Source organism: Microcaecilia unicolor, chromosome 11, assembly GCF_901765095.1.
Source record: "Microcaecilia unicolor chromosome 11, aMicUni1.1, whole genome shotgun sequence".
NCBI lineage: Eukaryota > Metazoa > Chordata > Amphibia > Gymnophiona > Siphonopidae > Microcaecilia > Microcaecilia unicolor.
In genome coordinates this window covers 12,501,069-12,519,825 of record NC_044041.1, presented here as the reverse complement: position 1 = coordinate 12,519,825, position 18,757 = coordinate 12,501,069, and the positions used below count along the sequence as shown (strand labels likewise).

Here is an 18,757-nt window from a genome sequence, read left to right as displayed (position 1 = left end):
TGCACATCCAGTCAGTAATCTCTCTATATAAAAAGCAACACCAACGTTCTATGAAGCCTCCAGCCGGAAGTGTGAAGGGGGCGAGATATCCGGTTTCCCTATGAGTGTCTGCCCCGCCCTCTCTGTAACACAGTCAGTGAAGGAAAACAGCAGACACGAAATCAAATCGCTGGCTCTGTAACAGTGAAGGACTCAGAGGGGGGAGGGGAGAGAGGCCAGAGGGCAGGGACACACACACTCCCACATGCACACAGAAGAAAACATTGCTAGCCCCCGTTTCATTTGCATCAGAAACGGGGCTTTTTTTACTAGTGTTTCATAAAGGAATGAGACAACCACGTTGCTGACCTGCAAATAACATGCAAAGGAATCAAGCAATACTCCATCCAAGCCTAAGCCTGGGGTACTTGTCTGCCCTTGAGTAGGTAAGCTGAAGCAATTGCTTCCTTAATCCATCAGTCCAGTGTAACCTTTAGGAAGTGGATCTCAAAAGGATAACTGTCCTCAAACACCACAAAGACTGTCTTCTCAAAGGTTATCATCCTGTAAGTGCAGTGCCCTATATACATACAAATGATGGAGCTCTCCAACCTCTTCCCATTGAAAAACAGGAATTGGTCAAGGTGAAAAAGGAAAACCATCTTCAGTAGGTCAGCATCAGACACATTAAGCAAAGCACACAAGTAAATGAAAACTGGCAGATGTCCCCAACTGCCATCTTGACTTTGCCATCGCCTTGAAAGGACAAAGGACTGGCTCTTATTCCAAAATCTGCTCTGCTGAGAGCTACTCATTCTACAAGCTAGCTGTAGAGCGAGAATACAAGGACTTTAACAAGGTTGATCAGATCCTTCAACAGTAAAGATCTGGGGTAATACAAAATTAATCTAGCCTTGAAAGACAGATTGTGAGCTCTCCTGGGACAGAGAAATATCCAGTGTACCTGAATATAACTCACCTTGAGCTACTACTGAAAAAGATGCGAGCAAAATCTAAATAAATAAATAAAAAATAACTCTGATGTACTTTAGAAGTCACATCCAGACCAGTTCCTGAGCCACAGAAAGCAAAGCTTTTGACACGATTCCCCACAGGAGGCTCTTAAATAAACTAGACGGGCTGAAGATAGGACCCCAAAGTGGTGAACTGGATTAGGAACTGGTTGACGGACAGACGCCAGAGGGTGGTGGTGAATGGAATTCGCTCGGAGGGAAGGGTGAGTAGTGGAGTGCCTCAGGGATCGGTGCTGGGGCCCCTTCTGTTCAATATATTTGTGAGTGACATTGCCGAAGGGTTAGAAGGTAAAGTTTGCCTATTTGCAGATGATACAAAGATCTGTAACAGAGTGGACACCCGGGAGTGGAAAACATGAAAAAGGATCTGAGAAAGCTAGAATGGTCTAAGGTTTGGCAATTAAAATTCAATGCGAAGAAATGCAAAGTGATGCACTTAGGGAATAGAAATCCACGGGAGACGTATGTGTTAGGCGGTGAGAGTCTGATAGTTACGGACGGGGAGAGGGATCTTGGGGTGATAGTATCTGAGGATTTGAAGGCGACGAAACAGTGACAAGGCGGTGGCCGTAGCTAGAAGGTTGTTAGGCTGTATAGAGAGAGAGGTGTGACCAGCAGAAGAAAGGGGGTGTTAATGCCCCTGTATAAGTCGTTGGTGAAGCCCCACCTAGAGTATTGTGTTTTGGAGGCCGTATCTTGCTAAGGATGTAAAAAGAATTGAAGCGGTGCAAAGAAAAGCTATGAGAATGGTATGGGATTTGCGTTACAAGACGTATGAGGAGAGACTTGCGGACCTAAACATGTATACCGCCATGTGAAATCTATAATGCTTAAAAGAATGCCAGGAAGCCCAAGTAGCTGCCTGACAAATGTAGTCCAACGAAAGGATGCCAGTTTCTGCCCAAGAGGCTGCTTCCACAAGTCAAATGCGCACGCAACGCCTCTGGAGCCAGACCTTTCAAGAAATACACTGAAGAAATGGCTTCCCTGAGTCAGCGGGCAATCATCTTGGACACAGCAGAACCCAGAGTGAGCCTGACAACAGAACAAATAGATGATCGGAACAATGGAAATAATTAGACATCTGCAAATACCGGATGAGAGTACAGACATCCAAAAGCCAGAGCTGAGAAAATCTCTGGATAATCTTCCCTCTGAAAAGGAGGAAGAAAGAGCAGCTGATTCCAATGAAAGGCTGACACAGCTTTCGGCAAAAAGGAAGGCTCGGTCTGCAATGTCACGTCAGACTGAAAATTGAGCTTCTCAAAAGCATCACCACATCCGAATGAACCGCAAGGGAAGCCCCCAGACACCTGGCCTTGAAAAGAAGCCAATGCCGCAGCCTGCACTCGGATTGAATTGTAGGCCAGGCCCATCTGCAACCAGTCCTACAGGAACATACATAGTGTTACATAGTAACATAGTAGATGACGGCAAAAAAAGACCTGCACGGTCCATCCAGTCTGCCCAACAAGATAAACTCATATGTGCTACTTTTTGTGTATACCCTACTTTGATTTGTACCAGCCCCACCTCCCACCACCGGCTCTGGCAAAGACCGTATAAGTCTGCCCAGCACTATCCCCGCCCCCCACCACCGGCTCTACCACCCAATCTCGGCTAAGCTCCTGAGGATCCATTCCTTCTGAACAGGATTCCTTTATGTTTATCCCATGCATGTTTGAATTCCAAAATCTGTGAACAGACGCCTGCAAAGGCAACAAGCGTGAGCCGTACACCATGCCTCAAAAGTGCACCATACTCTGGCATAAGCTGTCGTAGTGGTACGCTTCCTAGCCCGCAGCAAAGTGACATTAACTGAATCAGAATAGCTCTTTTTCCTCAATCTTGTCCTCTCAAGAGCCAAGCCACAAGACCAAAGCGGGGGGATCTTCCATCTGAACTGGGCCCTGATGTAGGAGCCCTGGTATGAGTGGCAACCCAGAGGTGGTTCCGCCATCAGTTGAACCAAGACCGCACACCACGGATGACACGACCAATCCATGGCCACCAGAACAACCTGCCTTATCTGGAGCAGGGTCTGTCCAATTAAGGGCCACAGAGGAAAGATGTACAGAAGAACCGACTTCAGCCAGGGCTGCAGCAGACCGCCCAACCCGCGAACTAACTCCTTTCTTCTGCTGAAGAACTTGACCACCTTGGCATCTGCTCTGGTTGATCAGATCCATCTCCAGTGATCCCCACTGTTCGCAGATCAGAAGAAATACTTCTGTCACCAGCTCCCATTCTGCCGAATCAAGACTGAGAAAAATCGGCTTGTCCTGCAATGTGAACTGCCGACAAGCATAGAATGCGACTCTCTGCCCACTGCAGAAGGTTGCTTACCTCTGTGGCCAAAACCACGCTCTGAGTATCACCCTGGCAGTTGATGTAGGTTACAGCTGTAGAGTTGTCCGAGAGGACTCAAACCGCCGGCCTCCCAGCAGGTCCTGAAAGGACTGTACCTTCACAACTGTCCTCAGCTCTAGGCAGTTGATGGACCATGTCACAAAAACTGACCAATGACTTGCGCAGAGTCAAATCCTTTCAGCCTACAGCTGTGACCAATTACTCTGCACAACTCTATGGAGGCAATGAGCTCTCCACCCCGTCAGACTGGCATCAGTGATCACCACCACCTAATGCAGGGACCAACAACCTTGCACAACTAGGTGGAAGCAATGAGCTCCCCACCCCATCAGGCTAGTGTCCATGACCACTACTACCCAATGTGGGGACCAATGACCCTGAACAACTTGGTGGAGACAATATGCTCCCCACCCTCACCAAATGCAGGGACGCCAACAGCACTTCCCACTGGAGGTTGGAATCGCACAACCACCAGGTCAAGTTGCTTCTCGCCTGCAGTAGCCAAGAGAGTCGGCGTTGATAGTCCTGGGAAACTGGCAACCACTGGCACAAGAGTGCATGGCGTGGACACATATGTGCTCGCACCCATGGCACCACCTCCAGGGTTGCAGCCATCAAACCCAGCACCTGCACATAATCCCAAGCCCCAAGGGCTCTGCAATCGCAACAGCCCACAAACCTGAGATAGGAGTTTGCACCTCCTGCCCTCTGGTAAGAACGCACCCCTGAGCTTTGTTGAACTGAACTCCCAGATACTCCAGGTTTTAGGAAGGAACCAGGTAACTCTTGGGAAGAACTGATCACCAAACCCAGGGACCGTAGAATTGCCAAAACGCAATAGGTGGCCAACCAGCTCCCCTGCTCAGACTCCACTCGGATCAACCAATTGTCGAGGTATGGATGCACCTTCACCCCTTCTTTCCGCAGGAATACTGCTGCTACCACCACCACTTTGGAGAATGTGTGGGAAGCCGTGGTGAGACCAAAAGGGCACAAAATTGAAAATGGCACCCTAGCACTGTAAACCAAAGATATTTCTGATGCAGAGGCCAAATTGGAATATGCAAATACACCTCCTTCAGATCCAGCACCGTCAGGAACTCCCCTGGCTACAGACACCATCACCGACAGCACAGTCTCCATCTCTATATATAAAAGGCACCACCAATGTTCTAATGAAGCCTCCAGCCAGAAGTGTGAAGCGCCAGAGATATCAGGTTTCCCCATGAGTGAAAGAAAACAGCACAGCACGAAATCCCTCTCTCTGTAACAGTGAAGGACTCAAGAGGGGGGAGGGGATAGAGATGCCCTCACTCTCTCTGTAACACAAACACAGCACAGCAGGAAACTTAACACTGATGGACTGGACTCGGAGGGGGAGGGGACAGCACAGGGGAAGGGAGAGAGGGCAGAGGGCAGGGACACACACACTCCCACATGCACATTCTGAAGAAAACCTTGCTAGCCCCCGTTTCATTTGCATCAGAAACGGGGCTTTTTTACTAGTGTGGAAATATCACGCACGCAGTAGTTTACCTTCCTGAGACTGAGAACTGGCCTGAAGGAACCTCCTTTCCAAGGTACCACAAAGTAAACTGAATAGCAACCAGTGCGCACTTTGGTCGGCAGAACCGATACTACCACCCTGATCTCTAGCAAAGTCTGCAACATGGCCTCCACCGCTGCTCTTTTGGTGGTTGTGCACACCAATACTCCAAAAAGGATTCTCCAATGGGCAATGAAAATTTGAGTCTGTAGCTGTCTGATGAGATCGAGGACTCAATGATCTGTAATTTTGCTCCACTCTTCACAGAAAATGGTCAACTGACCCCCCCTATGTGAGGAACTGAAGAGCAAATCCATGCCCCATCAATGGGAGAAGAACCATTGAGTACTTGGTCTGGCCAAAGCTCTAGTTGCCCACTTGTCCAAAAGGACAACGGCTGCTGAAACCCGGGATGCTGGAAGGTCGAAGCCCAACCGGGGCAAACACTGGCGAGCCTCACAGAACCAAGGTCTCGAGGTACTGGTCCTAGACCCAGACTTAGGTCTATCCTCCGGAAGTCGCTAGGATTTGGAATGCCCCAAATCCTTCATAATTTCCTCAAGATTCTTGCAGAACAGCAACTTAATCTTAGACAGCATCAGCCAAATAGGCGAGACCTGTCACTGAAGTGGAGGCCTCATCCCAGTACCGCTTCATTCCCTGCTGAAGCCAGGAGAAATGTTCTGGCCACATAAGAACTACAGATGGACGTTTGTAAAGCCAATGTCACCATTTCAAAAGATTGCTTGAGGGAGGCCCCAGGCCGCCGATCCTTTATGTCAAGTGCCACACCCCTTCCACCAGAAGAGTGGTCTTCCTGGTGACTGCCATCACTAAGGCATCCACCTTAGGCAGGGAAAAAGTGTCCACCATAGCCACGCACTCAACGGGTAGAGATGGGCCATCGTCATCACCACCGTGAGCCCATCTGGATCAGACCACTGGACAGAAATTTAACTCCTAAATGGACTCGTGTATAGGAAAGGCCTTGGAGGGTTTCAGCATACTCACCATCTTCACATTGATAGAAGCCTCTTGCACCTCCAGGTCCTCAATGTTCAAGGCCTCTGACAGAGAGGCAGTTCATCCCTGTAAAAAATCCAAACCTCAGTCGATCATCCTGTTTGCCCTGGAGCTCTCCCTCCTCCAATGTGAATGAGTGACCCGAGTCTCCAGAACCTGCCAGAATGGACAATGGGTGACCCGAGTCTCCAGAACCTGCCAGAATGGACAAAGGATGAGAATGGGATCCCAAAGATCCTCCAGAGAGTGGTGCCAGCAACTCACCCTGGCTAGACAGAGGTTCCCTGCCTTCTAGCCCAGAAACCTGCGAGAACAGATTGCTGAGAAGGGTCTGCTTCAGCAAATAGGCCCGATGCATAAGCAAAATGAAAATCAGGGGAGAAGCCATCCCCGGTATCTTAGCATAGTAACATAACATAGTAGATGACGGCAGAAAAAGACCTGCACGGTCCATCTAGTCTGCCCACGATAAACTCATGTGTATACCTTACCTTGATTTGTACCTGTCTTTTTCAGGGCACAGACCATATAAGTCTGTGCAGCAGTATTTCCCGCCTCCCAACCACCAGTCCCGCCTCCCATCACCGGCTCCGGCACAGACCCCGTATAAGTCTGCCCTCCCCCATCCTAGCCTCTCAACCACCAACCCCTCTTCCCCCCGCCACCCAATTTCAGCTAAGCTTCTGTGGATCCATTCCTTCTGCACAGGATTCCTTTATGCCTGTCCCACGCATGCTTGAATTCCGTTACCGTTTTCATCTCCACCACCTCCCGCGGGAGGGCATTCCAAGCGTTCACCACCCTCTCTGTGAAGAAATACTTCCTGACATCTTTCCTGAGTCTGCCCCCCTTCAATCTCATTTCATGTCCTCTCGTTCTACCGCCTTCCCCTCTCCGGAAAAGATTCGTTTGCGGATTAATACCTTTCAAATATTTGAACGTCTGTATCATATCACCCCTGTTCCTCCTTTCCTCCAGAGTATACATGTTCAGGTCAGCAAGTCTCTCTTCATAAGTCTTGGAATGCAACTCCCATACCATCCTCGTAGCTTTTCTTTGTACCGCTTCCATTTTTTTTAACATCCTTCGCAAGGTATGGCCTCCAAAACTGAACACAATACTCCAGGTGGACCAACGTCTTATACAGGGGCATTAAAACCTCCTTTTTTCTGCTGGTCACACCTCTCTCTATACAGCCTAGCAACCTTCTCGCTACGGCCACCGCCTTGTCGCACTGTTTCATAGCCTTTAGGTCCTCAGATACTATCACCCCAAGATCCCTCTCCCCATCCGTGACTATCAGGCTCTCCCCACCTAACACATACGCCTCCCTTTGATTTCTACTCCCTAAGTGCATCACTTTGCATTTCTTCGCATTGAATTTTAATTGCCAAACGTTAGACCATTTTTCCAGCTTCTTCAGATCCTTTTTCATGTTTTCCACTCCCTCCGGGGTGTCCACTCTGTTGGAAATCTTGGTGTCATCCGCAAAAAGGCAAACTTTACCTTGTAACCCTTCGGCAATGTCACTCACAAATATATTGAACAGAAGGGGCCCCAGCACCGATCCCTGAGGCACTCCACTACTCACCTTTCCCTCCTCCGAGCGAACTCCATTCACTACCACCCTCTGGCGTCTGTCCGTCAACCAGTTCCTAATCCAGTTCACCACTTTGGGTCCTATCTTCAGCCCTTCTAGTTTATTCAAGAGCCTCCTGTGGGGAACCGTGTCAAAAGCCTTGCTGAAATCTAAGTAGATGACGTCCATAGCACGTCCTTGATTTAATTCTCCCGTCACCCAGTCAAAGAATTCGATGAGATTCGTTTGGCACGACTTCCCTTTGGTGAAACCATGTTGTCTCGGATCTTGCAACTTATTGGCTTCCAGGAAATTCACTATCCTTTCCTTCAGCATGGCTTCCATTACTTTTCCAATAACCGAAGTGAGGCTTACCGGCCTGTAGTTTCCAGCTTCTTCCCTATCCCCACTTTTGTGAAGAAGGACCACCTCCGCCATTCTCCAATCCCTCGGAACCTCTCCTGTCTCCAAGGATTTATTTATTAGCGCCTGCCATAGCCCCAGCGGTCACCCCTGTGCTATTAGCGCTCCCGATTGTCGGACCGGAAAAGCAACCAAGATCCGACAAAAAAAAAAAAAAAAAAAAAAAAAAAAGCATAGGACCCATATGTGCCTCAGTCGCATCTGTCACGGCACGTGCGCGAAAGTTCTCCCTCGGCCCCGCACAGCCCACCATCACTGCCCAGCCCCTCAGTGCATTTTGCAATGCATGCTCCCACTGGAGTGTCAGGACCTGCAGCGGGAACACCTTTTCAGACTCCACCATCGTAACGCAATCCATGGTGGCAGGAATTCCCGAACTGGCAGAGAAATTAAAAACACTCACCGTGGCAGCAAGCAGTCTCCTTGAAGACGGCGGAGTCTCTCAGAGGGAGCCCAAACAACACTCCCGCTACCCACAGCCTAGTCTGACCAGGGAAGACAAGAGGTGGGCAGGGACCTGGCAACAAAGTATGTCCTCAAAAGGTGGCACCATCAGCAACACACTTCCTGGATCAACTGGCCCAAAACAAGCCCAGGAGCTTGAGGGAATCTGACCACCACCAGCTGGAGATAGAGATATACTAAAGGAATGAGGAGCTGGACGTTCAGGGTCACTGCTTTCACTTCAGTGTTCTCTCTCTCTACCTCTGGTAGGCGGATACAAGCACCAATTTCTGGATTCATCTGCTGCTAAGGAAGACAAGGATATTGACTATGTATGCACACACACATCATTCTGTCATTCAGGTATTTCTTGGCTCCTTAAAATGGGTGCGTTGTTATAGAATTAGCCCATAGGTGTCATTGCACAGTGACTGGTCTCTGCAGCTTCTTGAGCTCCAGCAGACCAGGGGTGTAAGCCAACGGAACCCAGCTCCTGCTACAGGAAGAAGTGCAGCACTGGCAGTTAGCCACCCAACCTGCTCTAAACCCACACTGTAACTCATTTCAACATGTTAAAAGGAAGTAACTGTTTTGGTGGACTTGTGAATTAAGGTTTTATTAGAGTTTGGGGAGCACATCTGGTGAAAGTCTCACCTAGAGAACGCAGTCAGGTATTGAATGAGTTAGAATGAGTGTGGAGTGAATGGCGTGGGAGGGGGCACTATGTTGGATGGTTAGGGGAGGAGAAGAGAAGGGACGATAAGGTGGTTTACTGTTGAGCAACTGGTTATCTGGTTTACCAATGTGTTTCCATAAACATAACACTAGAGACGACTTTAAATCTCAAAAACCTAATTAGGGACTGAAGCCTGAATGCAGGATTTGCATTGCCTAAGGAGAGAATTTCCACTTTTTCAAAGATGATGAATGTCTCCGGTGATGGGGGGGGGGGGGGGGGGGGGGGGGGGAATAGGGATGGGTTAGGAGAGCTGTGAATATGGATAAATGGAATAAACATACATTGTATTAGTATGAGAGTTTATAAGACAGTTGGTGACGATTACAGGTTATGATATGTTGAATTATGTTTGTAAAAGGTTAAATATATTTTCCAATGGAAATGTCTATAAGGGGGGAGGGGAAGAGGGGGATCAGGGGACAGGGTAGAAAATGGGGAAAAAAAAGGTTTTGTTCCATGAGGTGTTAGATGTATATTGCCTGATTCGCTGGTGCGCTATGTTCAGTGAAATGTATTGTTGTGGTCAATATGCTGAAATCTAAATAAAAACTGTTTAAACATAAACATTCCTGAAAATTCCATTCCCCGATTGCCAATTTTTTTTTTTTTTTTTTAACGGGCAAAACCACCTCCTCAAGACCTGGCCTATCTTAACTAGGTCTGGATCTGAATACTTATATGATCACTTTAAAGCCAGTGGTTCTCAGTCTTTTATCTGCTGGTAGGAGTGTGAAAACCCACTCACCAATACTAGTCTGGAGGGATGCTAAAGAAACCATAAATTATTCTTTGCTAGTCTCATTTGCTGTGAAGGTAAAAACAACTGAAATTGAACTGGAAATAGAGGTGGAACCTCCATTAAGCTTTGGTCAACCATTAATCCCTTAAAAAAAGACCAAAGCCTGCAAAGGTACTCCAATATTCTTAATTACAACTACATTTAAGTTCCACCAGTACCATACAGGTTCAGTATGTTACAGTAACAGTAACCAGTAAAACTGGGAAGCTACAGAATTAAAATTCCATCAAAAATCAGTTGCTTAAGTAACAAGTAAATAGGCTTTCAATTTCTACTTAAATCTTATATAATTTAATTCTAATCTAAACACATTTGGTAAGGGATACCAAATCCAAGCTGACTGATAAAGAGTGTTAACAGTGTGCACACTTATATTTCACCAGGGACACTGAGGGAAAATTAAACATTGACTTCAAAGCAAAGGCTTTTCCTTGATGAAGCAAATGACAGTATGGACATGACACTGGTCCTAGCACATGAATAATAGTAAATATTAGCACACATAATTTTAACGTCTGTGCTTTTATAGGGAGGCAATGCAACTAAGGCAGTGTTTCCCCAAGTCCAATTCTAGAGTACCCCTTGCCAGTCAGGCTTTCAGAATATCCACAATAAATATGCATGAACTTACACTGCCTCCATTATATGCAAATCTCTCATACATATTATAGATATCCTGAAAACTTGACTGGCAAGGGGTACTCTAGGACCGGACTTGGGAAACACCAGTACAAGGGAGGAGTTACACTCTCCCATTTTGTGATCTGACAAATTAACCTAACTGATGTATTTTGGAGTGTAAGCATCAATATAATTTGGAACACCCTACATATTACAATAATCAACTTGACTTATGAGAGCATTAACAGCTAAACCTGATTGAACGATATTTCAATATTTATAATTGTCTCAACTTCCAAAAACCTTTTTTTTTTATTAACCTGGCTTTCAAAAGAGAACATTTGATCAAGTAACACACCAAGAACCTTTAATACTGATTCATTCTCCAAATATTCTTTAAATGAAGGATTTTTTTTTAAAGAGATGGTGTCAAATTTGTTGAGTGCGGTTTACATTACAAAATATCAAACTAAACAAGGAAGATATCTACAATGAAAAAAAAAAGGAAAGAATATCTAGAAAACTAGCATTTTGGCTCTTACCAGTTGGTGGCTGCCCATATGATGTGGCATATGCTGTCTGCCCATATGTTGCTGTAGACTGAGCTTGTGTATAGCTGACATCAGTGGGTTGCCCATAAGTACCATAGCTCTGCTGCCCATATGCTTGCTGCCAGGGAGAAAAGACATCAAGAGCCTTAATACTTTCTCGTATTTAGCAAAAATCAGTTTTAGAAATGTACATTATAAAGACTAAATTCTGTTCATGAAATGAAAGAATGTACCCTTTGACAAAAGGATTGTAATAGACCAGAGGTTCTCAACCCAGGCACCTAGCTAGCCTGGTTTCAGACGTGTACAATATGCATGAAATATGCCTGCTGTGTCTCCTCTGTATGCAAATTAATCTCACACGCTATGAATATCCTGAAAGCCAGATTGCCTGGTGCATCCCTAGAACTGGGATGAAAACCTACAGCAGGCCATGAAATTCATTCCAGAATACAGAAGTTTATACCCGCATGAAAAGTATGTTTAGGAATGATTATGCAAGCTGACCCTATGAGATTCTGCCATGCAAAAATGTAGAATTGATTCCTAAGTTGGTTTCAGATCCTCAGGCTGGAAAACTCTGGGTGTTTGTGAAAGCCACATACAGTTCCTGGCTGTGAAGATGTTAAACGACTCTGCAACTACATAAAACTATACTGTACATCAACAGCAATATTCAAGATGCATAGTTCTACAGGGATCTGTTATCCCTCTGAGCTACAGCTGAGCTGCACAGAAGTGGGACACTAAGCACTATCCCATTTCTATGCATCACTGTTTATCAAACTATTGAGAACTATATTCTGGGGAAAAAAAAACAGCAGATCCTTCATACCTGTTCTCAGACAATAAAATTACACCAAACTTTCACTGAGCACGGTTAATATCAATAGTGCTAATTACAAACTGAAATACGACGTCAATATGCAACAAGTGATTGCCCAAATGCATAGGGGAAATAATGAGCAGCAGTCTAGATGGCAGCTAAAGCTGAGAATCATGGAAAGACAGCATTCAACCCTTTTTTTCCTGATGCCCCTTGTGATCGTGTACAAAAAAACCTTTACCCTCTCACTACCTGTGTTCTCTATTCAAGATCAAAGATTAGTACTCTCAAAATGTAAAATGTACTCTAGAAATGTAAGGAGGGGTGACAAAAATTTCTTCAGGTATATTATTGAAAGGAGGAAGACTAAAAAGGGAATTGTGAGACTGAAAGATGCTGCGAACCGCTATGTAGATAGCGATGAAGAAAAAGCAAATTTGCTAAATAGATACTTTTGTTCTGTTTTCACTGAAGAAAATCCTGGAGGACCACGATTGACTGGCAAAAGTACATATGAGAATGGAGTGGATATAGCACCGTTCACAGAACAGAGTATATGAACAACTTGAAAATCTAAAGGTGGACAAAGCCATGGGACAGGACGGGATCCACCCCAGGATATTGAGAGCGCTCAGAGAGGTTCTGGCAGGTACTCTTATTGATTTGTTTAATAAATCCTTGGAGACGGGAGAGGTTCTGTGGGACTGGAGAACAGCGGATGTGGTCCCTCTTCACAAAAGTGGTGAAAGGGAAGAAGCTGGAAACTACAGGCCGGTAAGCCTCACTTCGGTTATTAGAAAAGTAATGGAAGCGATGCTGAAGGAAAGGATAGTGAATTTCCTGGAAGCCAATAAGTTGCAAGATTTGAGACAATATGGTTTTACCAAAGGTAAATCGTGCCAAATGAATCTCATTGAATTCTTTGACTGAGTGACCGAAGAATTGAATCATGGACATACTGTAGACGTAATCTACTTGGATTTCATCAAAGCTTTTGACACATTCTCCACAGGAGGCTCTTGAATAAACTTGACAGGCTGAAGATAGGACCCGACATGGTGAACTGGATTAGGAACTGGTTGATGGACAGATGCCAGAGGGTGGTGGTTAATAAAATTTGCTCGGATGAGGGAAAGGTGAGTAGTGGAGTGCCTAGGGGATCGGTGCTGGGGCCGATTCTGACCAATATATTTGTGAGTGACATTGCCGAAGGGTTAGAAGGTAAAGTTTGCCTTTTGCGGATGATACTAAGATTTGTAACAGAGTGGACACTCAGGAGGGGGGAGTGGAAAACATGAAAAAGGATCTGCAGAAGCTAGAAGAATGGTCTAAGGTTTGGCAATTAAAATTCAATGCAAAGAAATGCAAAATGATGCACTAGGGAGTAGAAATCCATGGGAGGTGTGTTAAGCGGTGAGAGTCTGATATGTACGGACAGGGAGAGGGATCTTGGGGTGATAGGATCTGAGGATCTGAAGGCGATGAAACAGTGTGACAAGGCGGCCGTAGCGAGAAGGTTGCTAGGCTGTATAAAGGTGTGACCAGCAGAAGAAAGGAGGTGTTGATGCCCCTGTATAAATTATTGGTGAGGCCCCACCTGGAGTATTGTGTTCAGTTTTTGAAGCCGTATCTTGCTAAGGATGTAAAAAGAATTGAAGTGCAAAAAGCTACAAAAATGGGATCTAGAAGTAAAGACTAAGAAAACCTGCCTGAACATTTTCCGTTCCTGCCACGTGCGATGCTGAGAGCGCGAGTAGATGAGTCTCCGCCTATGACATGAGTCTCGATTACTCCAGATGTAACAGCTGACTCATTCCTCCCTGCCAGTTGACATACGCTACCGCTGTCGCATTGTCCAAAAGAATGCGAACCAACGTTCCTTTTACTAGGGAAGAAAATGCCTCCAGAGCTAGACTGATCTCCCGGTTTCCAGGAGGTTGATCGATAAGGTTGTTTCCGACGGAGACCACAGACCTTGAGCACACTGTCCCAGGCAATGGGCACCCCAGCCCTTGAGGCTGGCATCCGTAGTTCCGTAGTTATCACTTTCCAGCTGGACGGATCCAATGGCATGCCCTTTGTCAGACTGGAAGTCCTCAACCACCAAAATAAGCTGCTGCACTCCAGGGCAACCTCATGTGCAGGGAGTCCGTCTGAAGAGACCCTCGGGACAGGAGCGATGCCTGAAGACACCTCATGTGTGCCCTAGCCCAAGGCACCGCCTCAATCGTTGCTGCCATGGAGCCCAATACCTGCAAATAATCCTGAGCACAAGGGATCTGCCTGCGCAACAAGGCCTGCATCTGAGATTGGATTTTGAGAATCCTTGCCTGAGGAAGAAAAATGAGACCCTGTGCCGTGTTGAATAAAACCCTCAAGTACTCCAGGGTTTGAGATGGCACCAGCCGACTCTTGGCTGAGTTGACCACCCATCCAAGAGACTGATTCGTGACTTGAAGGCTCTCTCTTGGTAAGACTTTGCCCGAATCAACCAGTCGTCCAGATATGGGTGAACCAAAATGCCTTCCCGAACTGATGCCCCTGCTGAATTGGAGTATGCAAGATAGGCCTCCGTCAAATCTAGAGCCATCAAAAACTCTCCTGCCCGGACTGCCACTATTACCGATCGCAGTTTCCACCCGAAAACTGGGAACCCGGAGCGCCCGATTGACTGCCTTGAGGTCTAAAATCGGCCAAAAGGAACCTTCCTTCTTTGGAACTACAAAATAAATGGAATAACGACCCTGACTTCTGACTGGACAAATTGCCTGCAGCTGGAGAAGTCTTAACAATCCCGAACCGCTCCCGCCTTTAGACGAGATTGGCAGGGAGATTCTAGAAAGGCATCGGATAGAGAATGAGCAAATTCTAAGGCGTACCAGTCTCGAATAACCTCCAAACCCACTGATCTGAGGTAATTTGGGCCCACCTCTGAAAGAACAGAGCTAAACGAGCTCACACCGGAACCAGAGAGGCCCTTGCACCTTCATTGGGCTGGACGGGCAGCGGATTGAAAGGAAGAGCTAGAGTCTTTACCTCCTCGATGAAAACCGCGAAAGGACTGGTTCCTCTGGAAGAGACGAGACCGCTGCGGCAGAACACCTCTGACTGATAACGCCGGAAATCCCGTCCTTGACCGCGACTAAAACCAGAATAGCGCTGAGGACCTCTAGGGCAATCTTCTGGTAAAGGAGGCACCTTGGTGTCTCCCAAACTATCGACCAGTTTGTCCAACTCGGGCCCAAACAAAAAGGAACCTCGAAAAGGGAACGTACTAAATGTAGACTTAGAAGCTGCATCCGCAGACCAACCCCTAAATCCTTTAACTAGCAAATCCACCTGGCGCACCTCAAACTGCGGATTGATCTTCAAAATGCAGTGTCAGCCACTAAGGAAATGAGTTCCTGAAGGTCCTCCTTGTGAAAATATGGACCACCAACGGATCTTCAGCTGGGAAAAAGGAATCCGTCCCTGCCTCCGTGGTACCAGAGTCTTCCAAATGTGACACTAAAATATCCATTTCCTCCAAAACTGGCATTTCCAAATCTAAATCTGAAGCCTGATCTTCCTCGAGACCCCCAGATTCTCTCTCTTAGCAGAAATACGTTTGGGCGCATCACCTGTAGAAAGAGAAGGTACTAAATGGGAACCTGTCTGCTTTAAGAGAAAAGCCTGGTACATTTGTATAACAAATTCTGGAGGTAAACCTCCCTCCTGAAGACCGCCTAAAGAGGGAAGCACTGCTGCCCAGTCGGTTGAAACAAAGAGGAAGGCCGGTCCTCCACAGCAGTCAGTGCTGACAAAATGGCCACCGTTCCCGCCAAAATGGGAGCGCGACCCAAATCAGAATGGCATGGAGACCGGACCGAAGACCCACCCAGAGAAGGCTCAACTGGCCCCGCTGTAGCCGAAAGAACCGCTGGAGCAGGCACGTCCGCTGTTTCCACAGTGGTGCAGTATTTGCAAGCGCCGGAGGATCCCACTCCCCAACGCTGACATACCAGACAACGGCGCAGTTTCTCGGCCATCATACGGCCCCCACAGCACCATTTTTTTTTTTTTTAATACGGATGACCCGATTGTGAAGACTCTCCCTACAGCGCCTGAAACGCACACTACCAGAGCTGATGTGGTGTGAGCCAAAAAATCTTTTTTTCCCCCAAAACAGCTGCCTCTCCTGAAGCTACAGTCCTCTTACGCCAAAGAGACCAAGCTGTCCCAAGTGAAAAGTAAGTAGAGACCAAGGAACCATAGGAGGAATAATGGGAGGGACCCGGTTACCCCCCCCAGGTGTAACACCCCAAGGCTGACTAAGGTGTGCACTGCACCCAGTCACCAGAAGCCTAACCACGGGGCAGAGAAAAAAAAAACAAAAAAACACAGCCTCTGCTCTGCAGAGAATTTTAAAAATTAGGAAGCCAAATAAAAGAGAAAGAAGGGAAAATTAGGTTCTTACCTTGGTATTTTTCTTTCCTATAGTCATAGCAGATTAATCCATTACAAATGGGTTGTGTCCATCAACCAGCAGGGGGAGATAGAGAGCACTGAAAAACCATAGTGCCTCATGGCCAGCTAGCTCCATCTGCCTCTTCAGTATCTAAAGCTTCCAAAGCAGTGTTACACCGCAAAGCATAACATGAACGCCCCAAAACTGGAGCTATAATTCAATGGAGGGAATGAACTCAATCCTCCTGGAGGGAACGGACTCATCCTCCTGTAACTGAACAGAAATCCTGAAGACTGTTTTCCAACTTCTCCCAATGAGGGAACATATCTACAGGAAAAACTGAACATAAAAACAACATAAATCACATAATGAACCACTGAGGGAGGGCTCATGGATTCATCTGCTATGACTAAAGGAAAGAAAATTACCAAGGTGAGAACCTAATTTTCCCTTCCTTGTCATCAAGCAGATGAATCCATTACGAGTGGGAAGTATCAAAGCAATCCCTAGATAGGGTGGGAACAAGCCACACCATATGCCAGCACTTGTGCTCCAAAATGCGCGTCTCTCCTAGCAGCCATATCCAGCCTGTAATGTCGAGCAAACGAGAGCTTAGAAGCCCAAGTAGCTGCACTACATATCTCTTGAAGAAAGAGTGCTCCAGTTTCAGCCCAAGAGGAAATCGCTCTTGTGGAATGTGCCTTGAAGGCTTCAGGCGGAGACCGGCCAGATAGCAGATATGCTGAAAAGATAGCTTCTTTGAGCCAACGGGCTATAGTGGCCTTAGACGCTGGAGACCCTCTGCGCAGACCTGACAAAAGAACAAAAGATGGTCAGAGGTCCTGAAGGCATTTGACATGTGCAGATATTGCAACAGAGCTCTTCGCACATCCAGAAGGTAGAACTGCCCATAGGCTTCTGGAAACTCCTCTTTAGAAAAGGAGGGCAGGAAAATGGTTTAGGTTAAATGCTGAAACCACCATAGGCATGAAGGAAGGTACCGTACGTACCATTACTCCAGACTCAGAATTGCAGAAATGGGTCTCGACAGGACAGCGCCTGGAGCTCAGATACCCGTCTTGCCGATGTCACGGCCACCAAAAAGACCGTCTTTAAGGTCACATCCTTCTCCGAAGCACGCTTAAGCGGCGCGAAGGGCAAACACAGAAGGGCCTTTAAAACTAACCCCAGGTTCCAGGCCGGACATGAGCCGAAGCACCCCTCTAAGAAACCGTGTCACATCCGGGCAAGCAACCAGAGAGGCCAGCGACCTTCCCTCGAAAACATGCTAAGGCTGCCACTTGAACACGCAGGGAATTATAGGCCAAGCTTTTTTTTTTTTGTTACATTTGTACCCCGCGCTTTCCCACTCATGGCAGGCTCAATGCGGCATATATGGGGCAATGGAGGGTTAAGTGACTTGCCCAGAATCTCAAGGAGCTGCCTGTGCCTGAAGTGGGAATCAAACTCAGTTCCTCAGTTCCCCAGAACCAAAGTCCACCACCCTAACCACTAGGCCACTCCTCCACCATCCGGCAAAAAGTCAAGTATCAGCGAGACAGAAACCCGCATGGGTGTAATCGCTTTAGAAGCACACCAAGCCTCAAACTGGCGCCAAATCCTGGCATAAGCCACGGAAGTGGAACACTTGCGGGCCTGTAGGAGAGTGGAAATGACTTTACTGGAATATCCCTTGTCTCTCAATTGCGCCCTCTCAATAGCCATGCCGAAAGACCAAAGCAGCAGGCGTCCTCCATGGTCACCGGGCCCTGTGACAAAAGGTTCGGTACCAGAGGTAACAGCAGGGGATCCTCTATCAGCATCCGCCGGAGGTCCGCATACCATGGCCTCCTGGGCCAATCCGGGGCGATGAGAACCACCTCTCCTTGGTGTAGCCGAATCCGCAGGAGTACTCGCCCTATCAAGGGCCACGGAGGGAACACATACAGGAGGCCCTGAGGCCAGGGTTGAGCCAAGGAATCCAACCCTGCCGAACGAGGATCTCTCCGTCTGCTGTAGAAGCACGAGACTTGGCATTTGTGCTTGACGCCATAAGATCCATTACGGGCTTTCCCCATTTGACACATCTGCAAGAATACTTTGTCTGCAAGTTCCCACTCCGCTGGGTCGATCTGATTCCTGCTCAGATAATCGGCTTGCACGTTGCTCTGACCTGCAATATGAGCTGCTGACAACTAAAGATGAAGCTCGGCCCAGTGGCAAATCTGCGCGGCCTGTGCTGCTAGTGCTACGCACTGAGTGCCTCCTTGGCGATTTATGTAGGCCACTGCTGTCGTGTTGTCCAACAGAACTCTGACAGTCAATCCTTCCAGGATCAATTGAAAGGCCAGAAGCGCCTGGAAAAAATCACTTTCA

The 18,757-nt window shown here is 47.2% G+C and overlaps 1 protein-coding gene across 5 annotated transcripts in view; it reads right to left on the bottom strand.

Annotated features, from left to right (window-relative positions):
• The window catches only part of EWSR1 (EWS RNA binding protein 1), a 197,294-nt gene that overhangs the window by 139,812 nt on the left and 38,725 nt on the right, over positions 1 to 18,757 (bottom strand). For all 5 annotated transcript variants that reach the window (XM_030218209.1, XM_030218212.1, XM_030218210.1 and 2 more), the window contains exon 4: positions 11,100 to 11,226. In XM_030218209.1, coding sequence (XP_030074069.1) covers positions 11,100 to 11,226 — 127 coding nt within the window. The remainder of the gene's footprint in view (positions 1 to 11,099; positions 11,227 to 18,757) is intronic.